This window comes from Plectropomus leopardus, chromosome 5 (assembly GCF_008729295.1).
Source record: "Plectropomus leopardus isolate mb chromosome 5, YSFRI_Pleo_2.0, whole genome shotgun sequence".
Taxonomy (NCBI): domain Eukaryota; kingdom Metazoa; phylum Chordata; class Actinopteri; order Perciformes; family Serranidae; genus Plectropomus; species Plectropomus leopardus.
The window spans coordinates 34,924,881-34,943,665 of record NC_056467.1 but is presented as its reverse complement, the minus strand read 5'-3'; the positions used below and the strand labels follow the sequence as shown (position 1 = coordinate 34,943,665).

General features: G+C 40.5%; 1 protein-coding gene across 1 annotated transcript in view; it reads right to left on the bottom strand.

The window, feature by feature from the left end:
- The window catches only part of LOC121942862 (protocadherin Fat 3-like), a 154,641-nt gene that overhangs the window by 22,697 nt on the left and 113,159 nt on the right, over positions 1 to 18,785 (bottom strand). The window contains exon 6 of the mRNA XM_042486152.1: positions 4,429 to 4,704. Coding sequence (XP_042342086.1) covers positions 4,429 to 4,704 — 276 coding nt within the window. The remainder of the gene's footprint in view (positions 1 to 4,428; positions 4,705 to 18,785) is intronic.

Genomic DNA, 18,785 nt, shown 5'->3' with positions numbered 1-18,785 from the left:
CTAAATGATGAGTTCAGGTTAATTCAAATCAGAACAGAATCGGAGATTGCTTCTGTCTCTCCCGCTGCTCTACATAAGACACAGAAAGACTTGGGAATTATTTCCCCCCTGAGAAATTTCTACTTTAAAAGGGCTTCTCTTGTTCTGACCACTCAAGGTCAATAACCAACAAGAAAATGCATTTCCTGCAGAAAATGCATGTGAATGCTGACAGCTAAAATAATTCACAAAGCATTGCTGAAAATGCAGAAATACATATAATACAAATTCCCTGAAAAATTTGAAGAGCTGAAATGCATTGCTGCAAAAGCTGGAAGTTAAACAGTAATACTATCAAAGGTGCATGTTTGAAGTTATTAACCTATCTACACTTTGATGTTAAAATTTGGGGAATGGGAGCAATTTTTCTTCCTTAACTCTTCCCCACTATCGCTGTGTTGTCTCCATTCTAACTATGAACATTCTAAACCACATTCATTAAATAATCAGAAAATGATTAAAAACAGCACGATATTAAAAAAAAATAATTCAAAAGCTGTAAAGCATATCAAAAAGCTATAAGTATACCTGAAATTTCGAAGTCTCATAGCCCATTTAAAGTTTAAGCCGTTTCTGTAGCTGAAAGTGTGCCAAAATAGTTAAGGTTCAAATTAGAGTATGTTCGAAATGGATTTGAACATTCTGTCCATTCACTCCTACTATAAGTATTTACTGGAAAAAAGCTGAATATTTTAAAAAGTGTAAAAAAAAGGAAGTTGAATGTAAGCATACATGTCCTTAAATAGTAAACATTTTGATATTTGAATGGTTTCTGTAGCTGAAAGTATGCAGAATTAGTTATAGACCATAAACTCAATAATAAAAGTAGACAGTGAAAGTCAGTGAAATAAGAAGTTTAAAGATTTGGATCACATAGTAACAGCTGAATCAGCATTCACACAATAAAGAGGTAGTAGATTGCAAGTTGTGAATGCCCAATAAAGAATTTCAAAGGTTGTGAATGCTTCCAGCACTGACTCCCAATGCATTTCATGATTTGGTTATGTGTCTCATCTTTCATCATGTCTTTTATGTTTTGTGTGGACTTCAGGAAGAGCAGCTGATGTTATGCATCAACTAATGGGGATCCTAATAAAATAATAATCACAGTCATTTACATTAAACAAAAAAAAATCCTTGTTTACTGGGTAATTTAGTTAGAGACTTAATTAACCTCGATGCACTGTTGTTTGTTTGTTGGAAAATCAACATCCTTTTCTCTTCGAAAAAGGCAACACTTGACAGTGAATAAATAGGCGGCAATGTGGCAGCTTGTTAATACCACTGACAACTACATAATAAAATGCCTGCATTTTCCATATGTTTGTCAGATGAAACAAATCACCTTTCTTATATAGGATCAGAGTGTATCAGGTCCACCCGGGGGTGCTTTAGTGCCTGCGACCACTTTTTTCTTGATTAAATAAAAGAAGCTAGAACTAGGGTGAAATTGTTGCAAAAAAAAACTAAAACTAAAGGATAACTATTAACCTATACTAGCCTGTACTGTATAACATATGACGTGACTATAATATTTATCAAGTTATAAGGTCACAGGATATTTGGTTTGGTACACTAATTTCTCCTGCTCAATACTCTGTGTAGCAAATAACTGTTGAATTAACCTGACACATTACAAACAGTTCAGCCTCATATGCAAAACATAAATCCTAAACATTTGGCAATTGAACAGTTGCCAAACAGTTATCGTCCATTCTAAATATGCAAGTTAGAGACTGACACAACTGACATACAAAATGACATTAAAAATTACATTACGTAAATGAAATTGAGTTTCTTTTGTTTCACTATGCTAGCATTTCTTAAGTAAAAACAAACAATCAAGCCTATGCATTATTAAAGTATTTGCCAGAGCATCACAGAATACAGGAATTACAGGGATCTATTCTATAATGTTCCTTCACATGTGCATGACACAAGCTGCTATGACCCAGGAATTATTTACTGCCCCAGCAGTCACTCTCACCACCAGTTAGTGGGCCTCTAGGTGAGCAGAGAGCTACAAAACTGAGTGTTACTCTGTAGCCGAGTTCATCGCATGCAATAAATAAATATATAAATAATTTCATTAGGTTTGAACCGTAAATCGTAGCTCCTTACTTTTTTTTCTGCTGGAAGCTAGTGACTGTGCCATTCCAATGCTGCTCTCTGTGTGATCGTAGCCCTTACAGAAGCTTCCCTTGGATGCTTTTTGGGGACTTTGTACAATAAATTCATATTCAAGACCCAATAATGATTGTCTTTTTGTCCATATTTTGTCCATAACTGATCATTTATAATCACTAGCTTTGATGCTAACAGCCATATTTGTTTTGTCCTAATGCTTGGCAAGAGTCTTTTGACCAATCATAGGCTCCTGTGTTTACTGCAGACAGACCAGGCAAGTCATCCAGTCAAGTGCAGATCTTGTGATGTGGCCCTCTGTCTCACTGCTGACAGAAACTGCTATGAAGAATGGCATAACTAATGCCACTCACAAAAAGTGTGAAATAAGCATTTGGAGTTTTTTGGAAGAAATGTAAACAGTTTGAAAACTGCATAGCTTATAATGTCTATTTTTAAAAAAAACTTTTTTAGTCCCAACACTCAGGAGAACTTCTTGAGGGAATAAAAAAGCGTAGTTCTTTGTTGCTGTGTGTTATTTCAGTAAAAATCTGTGAGATTCAATTTTTGTTTTTCTTTTGTCTTTATGGTCCCATCACTATTTTAACATACAAGTGACATCACTAAAGCACAAATATTTTTATAATCCAGGCTGGCCTGAAAAAACAGTTATGTTTATGGCTTTATTGGGCATAACAGGGTTGATGTTATACAAGATTTATTACACAGCTTGGGGCGGCTGTGGCTTGGACGTAGAGTGAGTCATCCTCTAATCGGAAGGCCAGCCGCTGGATCCCCGGCTCCTCCAGGCAACATGTAGAAGTGTCTTTGGGCAAGATACTGAACCCCAAATTGCTCCTGATGCTGCATCATCAGAGTGTGAGTGTGTGTGAATGGTTACTGAGTAGCAGGTGGCACCAGGTGTAGCCCTGGCCACCAGTGTTTGAATGTGTCTGTGAATGGGTGAATGTGACAATGTAGTGTAAAAGCATTTTGAGTGGTCAATAAGACTTAAAAAAGCACTATACAAGTAGAGTCCATTTACCATTACGCAATAATTCTCTTCACTGGAGTCACCTCCCTGGCTTTCACCATTCTCTCTGTGTCTGGCATTTGTCACCGCGGCTGAAGGGGCCGAGCTGTCCTCCCTCTCTGTTTGTGTGCGGTCTTCATCCTCTATTACATTCTCCTCTTTGTCATTATCATAGACCTGAATATTACTATCTGAGCTGTTAAAAGTTGGCCATCTGAGCTATGAAATGATACTATGCTCCCTGGTCCTCTCACTTGATGCAGATGTATGTGTCCTGAAGGTTATGCCACATTTTCTTCACATCAAAATTGGGATGACCATCACACTGTGTGACTGCTGTTGGGACCTACATCTACTAACCAACCAACAGAAATGCAGCATGAAATGATGCACTGATCACTGCAACTCTGCTAAAAAGCTAAATGTTAGGAGATGCTTATAAATACTCGAAGCTCTTTTTACAAAATTGACATGCCAAGTTGGTCTTTTTTCCCCAGCCACAAACGCGTCCACATTCTCCTCCTCCTCTCCTTTAGACATTTTTCCGACACACATAAATGTCACTGTAGTGAGGGCTTGATTTGTTTGTTTGCATTTTCTCTGACCACTACAGCGGCGTAGATGGATGACACACGGCGACAACATTTTGTTCTTGTGTTTTGGCATCGATGGATGCAGACCGTAGCCTGTGATTAAGATGTGATGTCATCATACATTAAACTTGATGTTACACCCAAGTTTATTAAGGTCTGTGTTTCAGAGTCTAGCTGCACTAAACTTATAAGATTGCAAAGATCTCAAAGTCTACAAAGGCTTCAGGCAGGGAAGAGCAGAGCTTATAGTTTGTTTAGCTGAAGGAACCCCTCTTTGCAGGGCCTTGTGGTCCTCTTCTGTGCTGTTTGCGTACGAGGCTGTGAGGTTCTCCGTCAGGACACTCTTGATTGTGCAGGAGTAGAAATTGTTGTGGGGCTATTTTAGGGGATACCCCTATTCTACTCTATACAACTAATCATAGCTTGCAGCTATAATTGCCTGCTGCCTCTTTCCAGTCTGGAAGCCATCAGGATAAATGACCATGGGGACCAAGTGACCTCAAGATAACAATATAATTTTGGTAACACAACAATGCAGACATGGCTAGACCCCCTCAGTGGAAACTGAAGTGTTTCACATAATCACAGCTGTTAGCACAAGATGCCAAATATAATTCATTGGCAAAGACGTAGACTTACAATGACAGTGAGGATGTGCTGGGCGCAGGCCTCATGGTCTAGCCTCTGGGCAGTGTAGATGGTGCCCAGGGTGGGGTGGATACGAAACAGACGCATGCTGCTGGGATCTATGGAACTCTGCACAGAGTAGGTCAGCTTGTGATGCTCATCACGGTCTGATGCCAGAACCTGGACTACCTCAGTGTCAGGGGGTGTGTCTTCAGAAATGGTGACATCATAAGTTGGTTGGGAGAAGATGGGAGCATTGTCGTTGTTGTCCATAACAGTGATGTGAACCTGAAACATGACAAATAGAGAGAAAAAGAGAGGGAGAATGAAGAGATCAGTGACTAATTATTTCATTCTGCTCGTGGTACATGGAGCTGACATCCTGCAGATGTTTTCAATATCAACATTTATGTTGGGGTGAATATTTTGCAGATATGTTGAAAACAAATGTTTCCTCCTTGTGCTGATAAAAATACCTTCGGGTAGCACTGCATTTCCTTAAAAAACAATTTACTACTGCAGATTAGTTGTATATGAACTTAATTAATATGAGACATGATTGTTTTTTGTACTTTTATTCATTTTTTGTTGTTGCTTTTTTGTGTAAATTTCTTTTAACTTTTTACTAATATCTTGCAAATTTTCTAATCTGTTTTTCTTGCGTTTCTTTTATGTTGCTTATTTTCAAGTATTTAAAAAAACAAAAACTTTTGAGTAATATCTTGCTAATTTTCTAATTTGTATTTAATGCTTTTCTTGCTTTTCTTTTTTCTTGCAATTATTTTTTTTACTTTTTAGTGATAAATAGCTTATTTTTGGGCCATTTCATAAATGGCTCATTGCCTTATTCCGATGTTTTTGAAAGAAATCAAGCTAATTTGCTCAGGTTTACAAGGGTTTGTCAGGCCAGTTTGATCAGTTTGCTGTATCAGCCATAAAGAGCAGCTGTGCACAACTAATTTATCCTCTTGAAAAAGTTCACCACAGAAAAATTACAGAGCAAAAATTGTTTTTTTCAGAGGGTTTGCTGCAATCAGTGAACTCACTTGCAGAAATGTTGAACTTTGACACAAAAAATTAGAGGCGTTAAGAAATACAAGAAGACTTCACAACACTCATCGTATCACTGCACTTGACTATCTCTAATATCACTGGAATGATGTAACAGAGCCTACGCTGAACAATAATGAACGCAGTTGAGTGTGTGCCACGGTGCAGACTGCTGAGAAGCCATGCAGCGTTTGTTTGTTGTTGGTGTGTGTCATGACTCATGGAAAGTTCCTGAGTCACAGATGACTGGTGATGAAGCCCAGCTTGAGTCAGGAAAACACAGGAGGAGAGGCAGGGACAGACAGGTAGGGAGCAGACAGAAGAGACAGAAAGGCTGGAAATGAAAGTAAGAGTCCATTTAATTTTCTCAAAGCCTGAGTGGAGCCTTGTCGGTGGCTGTGTGATGAAGCAAAGACAACATGGATGAGAAGGAAGTAAACGATGAGTTTATGAAGGCACAAATTCAGCCATTGGTTCAGAACCAAAGTCAGAACCAATTCAGCCATTGGTTCTGACTTTCAACTCTTTGAAACCTGAACTGACATCACTTTTCTTGTGCTACGTTCAGACGCCTTCACAGGTATTTATACCTTTGAAATCTGAGCAAATTGGTTTACTTTCTTTTGAAAACAACAAAACACTCAAACTGTCAAAGAACTGTTACACAAATTGCTTGAAAAATTAAAGCTAAAAAATATGGAAAAATGTCCAAAAACCTATATCTCTAATTATCATTTTTATATATTTAAAAACATTTTTACAGAATTATTATTTTCTATGCACTCTTTCAGGTCATTTCCTATCTTTTTATCAACTTTTTTTCTTAGTTTCTTTACACTTTAATTCTTTTTATTTTTGTTATTTTTTTAATACTATTTTTTTTGCTCATTTTGGGGGCATTTCTTCTTAAGTTACTCATTGCTCTTTTCCCATGTTTTTGAAAGAAATCAACCCAACTGGCTGAAGTTTCAAAGGGTTAAAATCCTACCTCATGGTCCCCGCGCTGCTTAAAAAGAATCAAGATCCAAGAATCAAGTTTTAGGAAGAGATACAAAAAAGTCTTCATCAGAAATGTCTAATGCATCACTACATATACCTACTTATTGTGACACTGTGTCTGACCACTCTTGAAGTTTGGGCAAGAATGGCAGGATGCTAACCCTGGTTCAGGTCAGGGGTTGAGGCTGTAAGCTAGGGGCAGTATGATACAAGCTGCTGCTACACTGAGGCGCTTAGCATGTGGAGAGGAGGTCAGGATCTCATGTAGTCTGGCTGGTGGCAGAAACTAGCATGGCAGCAGGGAGAGGAAGTGGGTTTGGGCACAGTGATGGGCAGGCCGATGCAAAGAATAGATGTAGACAAGTGTGATAAATGAAAAGAATACCCAACATTAAATGTCTTAACATTTAACCTCACTTTAATGTTACACACACTCATATCACATAAAAATATTAGAAAACAATATCACTTTCTACTTTCATTGAGTTATTTGTTTAAACCAACATCAGTCCTAATTATACATATCAAATGCTCATTATTTTCAGAATTTTAACCCTTTAAATGCCAGGTTTTTGTCATGATGCCACTATCTTCATAGATGAAAAATAACATATATATATATTCTTTTGCTTATGACAGTCTGAGATATGTCATTGATTAGCAGCAATATTGATTGTGACAGTGCAGCTACTGGAAAATAGCATATTTTTCTCCACATGCCAACTTTGGTAAAAATGACATAATCAGGTAGAAAATAGCAAAAATGACAAATTCCAAGGCAAAAGCCCAGAATGACACCCAGAAAATAACACAATTCAAAAATTTAAGTTTGAATGGGTTTCAATGGAGCATTTTTTCAACTTAAATGTATGAATGAAACACTTTTGTTTTCACAGTGTATTTTAGACCTATTGTAGGAGCTGAGCTGGATATTCCAAGATTTACAAAACACCATCTAGCCAAAATGTATGCCATTTGCATGAACACAGCCAAAATTATCAAAAAGATGAAGAATAAAAGGCAAATAAAATGCACCAAACAGTCCTAAGGGTTGAACTTGCTTTACAGTTGATCAAAGTGGTTAAAGGCGGCCCTGCCACAGAAATCTGTGCTGTAGGTTTAGATTTTTAGGTTTACATCAGATGTCACCCACTGATATTGCCAACATTACATTGATGTAATTGTGCTTACATGCTTTCATTCACTTTGTGATTTAAAGAAGAGAAACTTGTAAGAGAAAACACAAGCAGCCCGAGGTGACCAGTCACAGTGCTTGTGATTTCCTCTTGGTTGCCACATTGCTACGGTGTAACTACAGCTGCTACGTCCAGAGGCTCCATAGTTTTACTGTGACCCCTTTACTATAAACCCAATATTGTGGCTTAAAAAGTTTCCACAGCAGCTTATCAGCATAGAGGATAAAATTTCAATCCAATTTTTAAAGATAAGGTCCTTGCATTACATTCTGGTCTAAGCATGTGTGTCTATGGTATAGGCTGTACATAAAGATGGACAATGTGTCTCCACTTCCTCCCACTGAGCAAAACTGAAGCTAAAATATTCCAGATATTGCCACTGCCATCTTGCGCTGGTGATGTGGTTTGGCGCCAGAATCTGCACAGTAGGGATCTCTGCAGTATTAAGTTCCTGCTCAAACACCTGGCTGACCAGTCAGGAGCAGCACCACTGATTGCAAGAACACTGATTGGCACACACAGCTGTCATGTCACACCCCCTTATTATAGCATCAAGTAACGATTTAAAACCAAATTTAATCTGTGATAGAAACTACTTAAAATGACAGAAACCATCTTTGAGGACAATGTATTTGACCTGTACTATGACCTTTTCGTTTGGCCCATGACCTTTCCACAAACATGGAGAGGAGCTGTCATGTTATCCTAAAATCCTCTGGAAACACACCTTGCTATATCAAAACTGGTTTTGTTGTTTGTTCATCAAGTGTAACCTATTTGTGGTTGGCAAAAACATCTAATGCCAAAATTTTCTTATGGCGACTAGGCTGGGCTCTCAACTCTCTCTCTCACCTTTCTGATCTTAAAAAATTGTAACGCCCACTTTCCAAGGTGATTGGCCAGATGCCCAGAGGTGTGAAAGTAGGCAGGGTTTTAACTTCTTTGTTCTTTTCATTCCACACAGCTACTTCTCCTATTACCTTTCTTGTGAACAGTCACACCATCAATGCCCCCAAAGTAAGATCATCTGAAACTGTGCACATTATCTGCATTTGTTTAGTTCTGCATAGAAAGCATAGGAGGATGTGTTCACAAATGTCCATGCAGCAAACATATCTCACAATGTAGTCCTTTTAGTCCTTTTTACAGGCAGATGCCTGTATGCTGCAAGATGTCTGGGCGAAGCACACAGTGATGGGCAAGCTGACCTGATTTCACATGGACTTTTACAGCTATGTGGACAGAAACTGCTATTTGACTTTTATATACTATATAACTTGCAAGTCTTTTGGTGTGGAAGAAAACCAACAGAAATATAGGCGGAAAGTTCCAAACCCTTCGAGAAAATAAAAGATCAAGGGCTAGATTGAAAACTGGGAACTTCTTGCTGTGAGGTGACGGTGTTTAACCACTGAGCCACTGCACCGACTATACCACTGCCAAAATATACCAACTGAAGTCTGTACGGATTGCAAAGTACAAAATAGCAGCAGGAGCAGGACTTAGCGGGGGAGGAAAGTGACAACATGAACTATACACACAAGCAGAAAAAGGTGGCTGAGATTTGTACTGATTTGTATCCAGAGAAAACATTAAGAGAAGCAGAGGGAAATGGAGACAGGAGTTGAGCGGAGTGCTGCCAGGCAAGGAGTCTAAATTTAAACCCTGCTGCAGCAGTCGGCCTTCTGTTGCTCAACTGTGGAGACATTCCCTGGCGGCATGATGCCATGCTGCCTCTCCATCTGGGAGCCTTCCTCCCATCTTACAGGTGTGTGTGTCACTGTATCTCTATGTGGATATGTATATGTGTGCAGGACTGTTCTCTTTCACTGATCATTCTCATGCAAAAACTACAATTTGTACATATATTACCCACGTAACTGTGGCTGTGATCATCACATGCCATCACATGTTGCTGCTTTGTACTGGACTTGTCTGCTTTTTACATTCTGGGATGCCGCTACTGTGATGTCAACAAATGGTGGGATTATGCTTTACATGGTTATTCTGAGACAGCACAAGCACATGGCAGCCAAAGCCGGGACGTCAACAAACACACATGCTGGCATGAATGCTTAGGCTTAGGGGAAGAAGGGACATGGTAAACCTCAGAAAAAAAAATACATTCAGACGTGAAGTGCACTGGACTACTGTATGAAACTGCTGGGTTTGTTGGACCCATCCATCACCCCTCCTGCCCGCCCTATGGCGCTCTTTATATTATGTTGTTACCAGCATTTCAACCTGATGCCGTTCTGTGGCGTATCATGCGGATGTGACAGGTCCCATCTGGCCTCTGCCCGTCCGCACATCATGCTGGCGTGGCATGTGTCTGGCCATGCAGTGGCACATAAAAACACCGCGGTTGGTTCTGTCCCACCGCCTTCTCACCTGATGCTGTCCAGAGACCTATCATTTCAAAGCGAAAGATGGATTTGGCGTCAAGATCGTACACCAAAAACACAGTCAAAGCAGCAGTATTTGACAACTTTAGAATGAGAATGGGCTGGAGGTACATAACATCATAGAATATCTTCACATGATGTAATGTTTTGGTATGTTTGTAATGTTACATTGTGTTGATTACATTGTTGTTACCAGTCCGGTGGCCATGTCTGTTTAAACAATATCATGAGATTTCGCTGGGTTTTTTCTGCCACATTCCAAAGAAATGCAGGTTTATTGGTGACTCTAAATTGGCCGTAGGTGTGAATGTGAGTCTGAATGGTTGTCTGTCTCTGTGTGTCACTCCTGTGATAGTATGACGACCTGTCCAGGGTGTACCCCGCCTCTCGCCCAATGACAGCTAGGACAGGCTCCAGTCCCTCACCACCCCTAACAGGATAAGGGGTTATAGATAATGAATGAATGAATAAATAATTACGGTAAAAGTAAAAATTGCATTCAAATGAAGACAGTTACATTTGGAGTTTGAGCTTCATTTTTTTGTTGTAGTAGGCTGGCGTGCTCTGAGGAGATACTTAGAGGGACTGTGAACATTTCTAAATAATCCCTTTGCTCATAAAAAGACATATCAAGAAGTCTATGAAAATCTTTAAATCAAATTGTCAGTTTGAACGATTAGGTCAAAGCTGACTCAATCCAAAAAGGTTACAAAAAAGTTTAGTGCAGTTTCAGTTGGCAGAGTTCACTGGAGGAGCTCTGACTGAAAAGCATGAGGAGGGGGGGAGAGAGGGAGGGAGAGCTATGGTGAAGGTCAGAGAAAGGATAGGGAGGCATTCTCGCCAACAAGGCGGATGAACTAACCATCTTGGTGAACAGCCAGAGCGCTTACAGAGAGTGCAGTTTTCTCTGCTTCACAGAGACTTGGCAGCACGGGAATATACACCAGACAGCCTGCCTGAACTAGCCAGCTTCATGCGAGCCGGGGCAGACAGGAAAAACGAGAAGCAAGAAGAGAGGAGGAGCTCTTGCCATGTTTGTCTCAGTAAGACAGTAGGGGGCTGTTTTTACAATAAAAATTGGCAGATGAGGTTGCCAGAATTTTATCATAATAGAAATGGTTGAACATTTTCTACTAATATGATAAAAGGATATTAGTACAGCTGATTTTATGGTTAGAAGTGGAGTTTGAAATCCACTTTCCACTAAATCAAAGTTTCTACTACTGAACGAAATACTATTTTGCAATATAATTAACATGACAATACCATTAGTGGTGTCATTCTGAACATGTAACTCAAGGAACAGTTCAGTGATTGAGAGGGGCAGAAACAATTTAAGGGGAACATTTTATTTAAAAACTTACAGTGTTTGTATCACTCGAAAACATTTTTGTATATCAATCTGTGGAGTAGAGCTTTCAGTGAAGCTATTTAAATGTGGAGCTAAAACAATGACAAACAATAAATCTGTTTAAAATAATGTACAAAAACATGATTTTCATGAGGTACAGGCATGAAGAGGGGGTTTGACAATTACCAGCTGTTTACAGGGGTTACTGTTTATTTATTTTGTTACTTAATATTCATTTTTCCTAGTTACTACCTCTTAAAATAAATAATAATGTAAAATTGTAGATATTTGATTTTAGGTATGTGAGTGTATGTAAGCCGGCATGCTTTCTTATTATCATAATCATTATTATTATCACTATCATTATATTATTATTATTATAATTAACTATAATCGACCAATTGTTATTATTATTATTATTATTATTATATTATTATTATTATTATTATTATTATTATTATTATTATTAGTGTTATTATTACTATCATTAGGCTACTATTATTATTACGGGCCTCATGATCTTTTTCAATCTTGCAGGTCTGTCTGTGTGAGACATGAGCCTGCTTTGCCTTGCCAAGGTCCTCAATTCTTGGAGCAATGTTTGTAAGCATAGCCTCAGGTCATCCTCGATCTGCGCGCAGTTGCGATAATTAGTTTTGAGCGCAGTCAGTCTCGAGAAGCCTGCCTCACACAAATATGTTGATGTGAAAGGGAGGAGAATCTTTAAGGCTATGTCGCAGAGTTGAGGGTGGTCCCACATCACTGCTACCCAGAATGACGAAAGAGGGGAGGTGGTAAAGAGATGCTTCAGTTTATGTCACTCTTCAGCTCAATTAGCTGCTCTTGCATGTCTATTGACAGCTCGTCTGCTGAACAGAGAAATGGGTCTCGAACCCACGCGAATGAACGGTAGTCCTCTTAGAAGTAGGACCCAAACTGGTTCCTCAGTGCTGAAAGGTGATCAGCGGCTGATTGGAGGAGAGAGGAGAAATCAGTGCCAGGTGCATTCACTCTCTCAGCAAGAAGCAAAATGTTAGATTCGCGGCCTTGCAAAGACAGGCTTAGGCCATTCAGCCGGTCAAATATATCCACTAAATTGGAGGGAGAGGCAAGCAACATGGTATCATACAGGTGCTTAGCCAGATCTGTTTGATTTTCAGTCAAAAACAACTTTACCTCGTCTCGCAGCTCATATAGCTACTGTAACACCCGCCCCCTGGAAAGCCAGCAAACCTCAGTGTGCAGCAACAGCTGTTTGTGCCCGAACCCCATTTCCTGGCAGAGGACCCGAAACAAACGTGAGTTAAGTGGACAAGCTTTGATGTGGTTAATAATTTTTCCGGCCTGGTGAAGCACAGAGTTGACGAGGGGTGGCATTTTCTTGGCAGCAAGTGCCTCGCTATGGACCATGCAGTGTGTCCATTGCACAAGTGGAACACCTTGCTGAACGCGAGCTACGAGGCCACTCTCACGCCCTGTCATTGACCGCACTCCATCCGTGCAAAGGCCAACACACTTTCCCCACCCAAACCACTGTCTTGTATGAACGAGTCAAGGACATTAAAGATTGCCTCCCCTGTTGTACGTGTCTGAAGAGGCCGACAAAACAGGATGTCTTTCTCAGTCTCCTTGTCCTGCACATACCTGACGTAGGTGAGAAGCTGGGCCTGTCCAGCGATGTCAGTGGATTCATACAGCTGCAGCGCATAGTAAGGATTGATTTTAATGTTTATTAGTTGCTGTTTGATATCACTAGACATGTCTGATGTTCGGTGTGACACAGTGTCATTTGACATAGGTATTGCTCCGAGTTCATGATCCTACACATGTCTTGCGTGCCCGGCAAGATCAGTGTTTCGGCAATTGTATGGGGTTTTCCAAGCTTAGCAATTTTTTGAGCAACTGCATATGATGCCTCCAGACAGTGCTTGGAGACAGTGCTATGCTTAGAGATGGTAGTTTGTTGTTGCATGAGTCCATCACGTTTCCGTTTAAAGAAGTCTACAGGCTTCTTTTTTAAGTCAGGGTGTTTGGTGTCAAGGTGCCATTTTAATTTGAATGGCTTCATGCTGTTATTTGCCAGCACCTCGGCACACACAACACACTGAGGACGCAGCTCAGCCTTGTCAGTTACGATGAAACCATACAAAAAATAGCTCTCATCATATCTGCAAAGCTTTGGCTTCTTCATCGGTTGCCTGACTTTTACGTACCATAAAACTTGCACATAGTTTTGTTTGTCTGTTTGTTTGCTGATACAGTGTGTGTGAAATTACAGAAGTTGCAGTGGGAAGAAGTGGGCTAGCTCTAGGGGCTACGAGTTTTTTTAAAAAGGAAAAAGTACTCCTTAGATTACAAATAGGCCTACTGCAATTGCAGGAAGGTAATCTGTAAAGAAGGAGTGAGTCTTTAAAAAGACTGTTGTGTTTATAAAGCAATTATGAATGATTGAAACGAGAGAGATTGCACAAACTCCACAGGGTGTTGTCTCAGTGAGGGTAAGGACTTAAATGCAGTGACTTATTTTAGCACGACTGTGAAAAAACATTTCTATTTACATTTACATTCCGCTCTCTAAGCTTTGCGCATGTGCGATTAATTTTCAGTCTGTACGCAGAGTGGCGTGGGTCTCCTCTCAGCTCTGACTGCAGCTGGGACTGTGGCGCAGGCCTACTGTGGGACTGACCACCTGTGAGTGCTTTGGGACGGAGGAGGGGCTCACGGCACCCGCTGCTAGTGTAGAAAAGTAACTGCATAATGATACGTGCCTTCATGTCAGAGTCGTAGGTGCAACTCCCATTTAAATGACAATGCTCCGTTTTAATCGATGGCTCAGTAAATGAACCTGTGTAAGCTTTGTAAGCGTATTTGGTTTGTGTCAGTCCAGCCCCTTGCATTTTCACCACGGAGGGAGCTTTCACTAACCAGTGACAGGTCCACGACCCTTTTTCTCCCTCCATCCGTGACATTGCGCCCCACCAGGAGAGTGTCCGCACCCCCCCAGGGGGGCGTGCCCCCCACTTTGAGAACCACGGAATTAGAGTATAGGTTTAATTTTTTTTGTGTGTCTGCTTATTTGTGTAATCATTTCTCTATTTTTCTCTCTATTTTTTCATGGAAATAAATCAAATTCATGCATTTGCACTCCTGATATTGAAGTGATGGCGGGATGATCGAGACTTAACTATCTGCAGCGGACTTCTCACATGCCATTGTTTTGATAGTTTACATGCCACCATCTGCTGCAGCAGCAAGTGCAAACCACATTAGTGTCACCCACACCATCATCACAAGACTTCAAACAACATCCCAGCACCCTCATAATATTCAATCATGTCCCCTTCTCTCTTATCCAGGCAAACTTTAAATTCTATATAAATTGTGCAATAAGAGAGAATATTATTCAGCCCACTGCTGACCTCTTTTATGTCAATAGCCCCTTTTACACTGTTGGAGGAGGGAATGTTGATTGAACAGTTAGCAACCAGCTCAAAGCTTGCAACAAGCAACATCTGCAAATTGTGGAGACAGTAATATCTAGGAGCACCTTCCCTTGAATCAGAGGAAGAGACCAACCGCCATATGCCAGGGCGGTACATGAAAGTTTAACCTTATTCCCACTGCACAAATAACCTGATAACACCAACTAACATCTGGCTTTTTAATGCAATGGGAATGTGCGCAATCAGCATTCACACACAGGTCAAATGACTCCTTAGTACTTTAGCTTGAGAAAATAAGATATACTTTAAATGAATCCTCTGACAAATTCCCTAAAATATGATATATTGATCAGTACTTGCTTTTTGATACATCATACCATCCAACAAGTGATTCCTCTCTGTAGACATTGCCACTGTAATTAATATGTATGTATTGGACCCCCCTCCGTTTTCTATTTTTCTTTTTTATATTCTAATTATTCATTTATTTTTTAATGTGCTCTTGATGCCAAGGGAGGTACGGAGGGATAAGAAGTGGTTAAACATCTGTTTGTTTTTGTATAATATGAATATATCTGTATATTACAAACATCTGTCCAATTTGTATGTGTTTACATAAGCAAAAATGTTTGTTAAATAAAGTTATTTAAAATAAAAAAGACTCTGCAGTAGCCACAGGTTTTTACCACCTCCAGCTGCGATCCTCATTGCTGGGGACACAAAACTCAGAAGAACGTGCTAATTTCAGCTCCTTAGCTGGCAAGATGCAATGACATGCCGCCACTAATTAACACGTCTCCACCTAAGCAGTGCCCAAACATCAATCCAAACAAGTCTGCAACGAGTTTGAAAGAGATGAATCAGCAAGAGATATATAAAGAGAAGTGTGTTCTTTTTCTTTTTCAATGGATTTACCCGTGTTTAAAAAAAACGGAGTGCACCTTTTTATTTTGGCAGGAAAGGGCTAATATTGCCATCTTATACAATTGTTCTTCTTTAGAAAGTACCATGCACACTAGAGGCTGATGCTGTTGTGTTTAACATCATCAGTCCTCTTATGGAATGCGGGTAAGATCACACATTGGAGCAGCACGATGTGGCCGTCATTTGGTTCTGTGCAAAAAAAAGCAAAACTGGTGAAATGAAAGGTCTTTGTTGCAGCAGTACTGTGACGATCGCTGTGTAAAAAAAGCATGCAGCTCTTCTTGCCTCTCCTCTCTCAGAGAATTAGACCACAATCCGATACACCTCGTAGTCAAGATGGCCAGCACAAGGACCATGAAGGTCTGCTGTAAAGACACGAAGGAGACCCTCAAGGAGGGTTTCCTAGTCACAGACTAGGAACTGTTCCAGGAGGGACGCATGGCTGATATGAAGGGTCTCTCTCACTCATAACCGATAACATCCGTTTCTGTGAGGATACTGTACCCTTCAAAAAGGTTTGCTGCTTCCCAAACAAACCATGGATTCATAAAGAGATTAAAGGTCTCCTCAGCAGGAAGAAGAGGGACCAAAGGGATCTCCAGTCTGTCCAGAAGGAGCAAAAGAGGACAATGAGAGAGGCCAAGAGCAGCCACAGGGAGAGGACTGAGGCCAAAATGGGACAGAACAGGATAAAGGAGGTGTGGAATGGGATGGCAGGCTGTAGCAAGACTGCCTCCATAGTACAGGGAGAATTTGTTCTTGAGCTGGATCCATTTTTCAATAAACTGACAAAACCACCCCAGTGTGCTCAGACAGACCTCTTCAATCTTTCATTCAGGTTAAGAAAGGTGCTTTATAAACCTGAAAAAAATGAAGCCAATGAGAAAAACTGCAGTTCATCAACCTGCCACTTGAGGCTGGCTCCAAATTAGAGTAAAAGTTAGGCATAGTTAAGGTCGGGGCCACTTGAGTGACAGGCTGTCTGTGAGTCAGATCCACCCCTCACTCCTCCACAGCTCATAGGAAGAGGGCAATGACCAAGGAGAGGCAAAATGACTCAAAAATTATAAAGAAATTAAAAAAAAAAGTTTTAATTTGTAATAAATAAGTGAAAAAGACATTTAAAAAAACAGACTTGGAAAAAGTGCTTAAAATATAACAATTATATAACATAACTTTAAATGTGTAATTTTGAAAATTCTAAATATAGTTTTTCCCTAGCTTTTTTCCCTTAGATATTTTCCCCTATCCATCTATCTATTGTCATCCGCTTATCCGGGGCCGGATTGCGGGAGCTGCAGGCTAGGCAAAGCACTCAAGACGTCCCTCTCCCCACAATGCTTTCCAGCTACCCTTGGGGGATCCTGAGGTGTTCCCAGGACAGACGAGATGTATAATCCCTCCAGCGTGTTCTGCGTCTGTGCTGGGGCCTCCTACCAGTAGGACGTGCCTGGAATACCTCTAACAGGAAGTGCTCGGGAGGCATCCTGATCAGATGCTCGAACCACCTCAACTGGCCCCTTTCGACGCAAAAGAGCAGCAGCTCTTCCCTGGGCTCCTCCCAGATGTCTGAGCTCCTCACCCTCTCTCCAAGGCTGAGCCCAGCCACCCTGCAGAGTAAACTCATTTCAACTGCTTGTATCCATGATCTCATTCTTTTGCTCACTGCCCAGAGCTCATGACCATAGGTGAGGGTTGGAAGAGAGACAGACCGGTAAATCGAGAGCTTCGCCTTCCGGTTCAACTCCTTCTTCACCACAATGGTCCGACGCAACTCCCACATCACTGCAGATGCCACACCAAACTGCCTGTCCATCTCACGACCCAGACAATTTTTCAAGACCAGTCTGGAAGTGACTTTAGAGAGCCCTCTGGTCTGACAGCATGAGCCGAGTGGGAGCTGGCATGATGGAGAGACAACTGTGGATGTTACGACACTGACTGAATAAATATGGAATGCATGAATATGTCCCTCTTTACGATCTTTGACTGTCTTTGAAATAAATAGATGAATAGTCTGTATGTGTGTGTATGTGTATGGGGGGTTCTACGCATCTCATTCCTCATGTCAGAACTATTGCTCCCGCTTGCTGTATATGATGTTGGAAGGTTCACTTTTGAGTTAACATTTAAACAAAGTTTCTGTTCCAGATACTGGTTATCGGTCTCATTAAATACTAATAATCTATATCAGTATCAGCCCTGAAAAACCAATATAGGTCAACCAATAGTGTTGATATGATGCATTTTCTAAAACCTTGATGTTAGATATTCCTTAATATTGAATATACACAATCCCTATAGAATATACAGGAAATGGTTCTGCACAGCACATGAAGCCGTATTTGTCACTGTAGCAGTTGTCTGCGTTCCTTATACTCTGCCACCTCTATGCTTACAGTTTACAACTGCGTCTGTGAAAACATGATGCTTCACACACATCTTTCCCCCTGACCTCACAGAGGATCTCTACAATCAGCAGTTTACAGATTAGTGTCTCCAGGTCAGTGTCTGACCAAATGTTTCCCCTTCTCTTTGTAAGTTATGACATTGAGCAATGGCCAGCATATTTGTCTGTTTTTCCAGAGCATTATGATGTCACAGTGAAGCTGACCTTTGACTTTTGGAAATAAAATAAAACCACAAAACTCTCCGTTCATTCTTGAGTCTAAGTGGACATTTGTGCCAAATTTGGAATTTGGAGAAGTTCCCTTAAGGCCTTCCTGAGATATTGCATTTATGAGAATGAGACAGACAGATGGACAGACAATCAGAAAACATGATACTTCTTTCTGTGGCTATCTCCAGCTTGGACACAGCTGGCACAGCATGTCAATATGACATCAGAAAGACACTGGACTTTTACATTGAGCAGAAATTTCATTTTGGTTGGAATGAAAATCGGTTTATGATGTTTTAAACGTCTAACAACATTATTTTAAAATTTTGAATTTCATGCTGTGTGGACGTTAACATCATGACAGTTTTGGTTTCCTGAAGT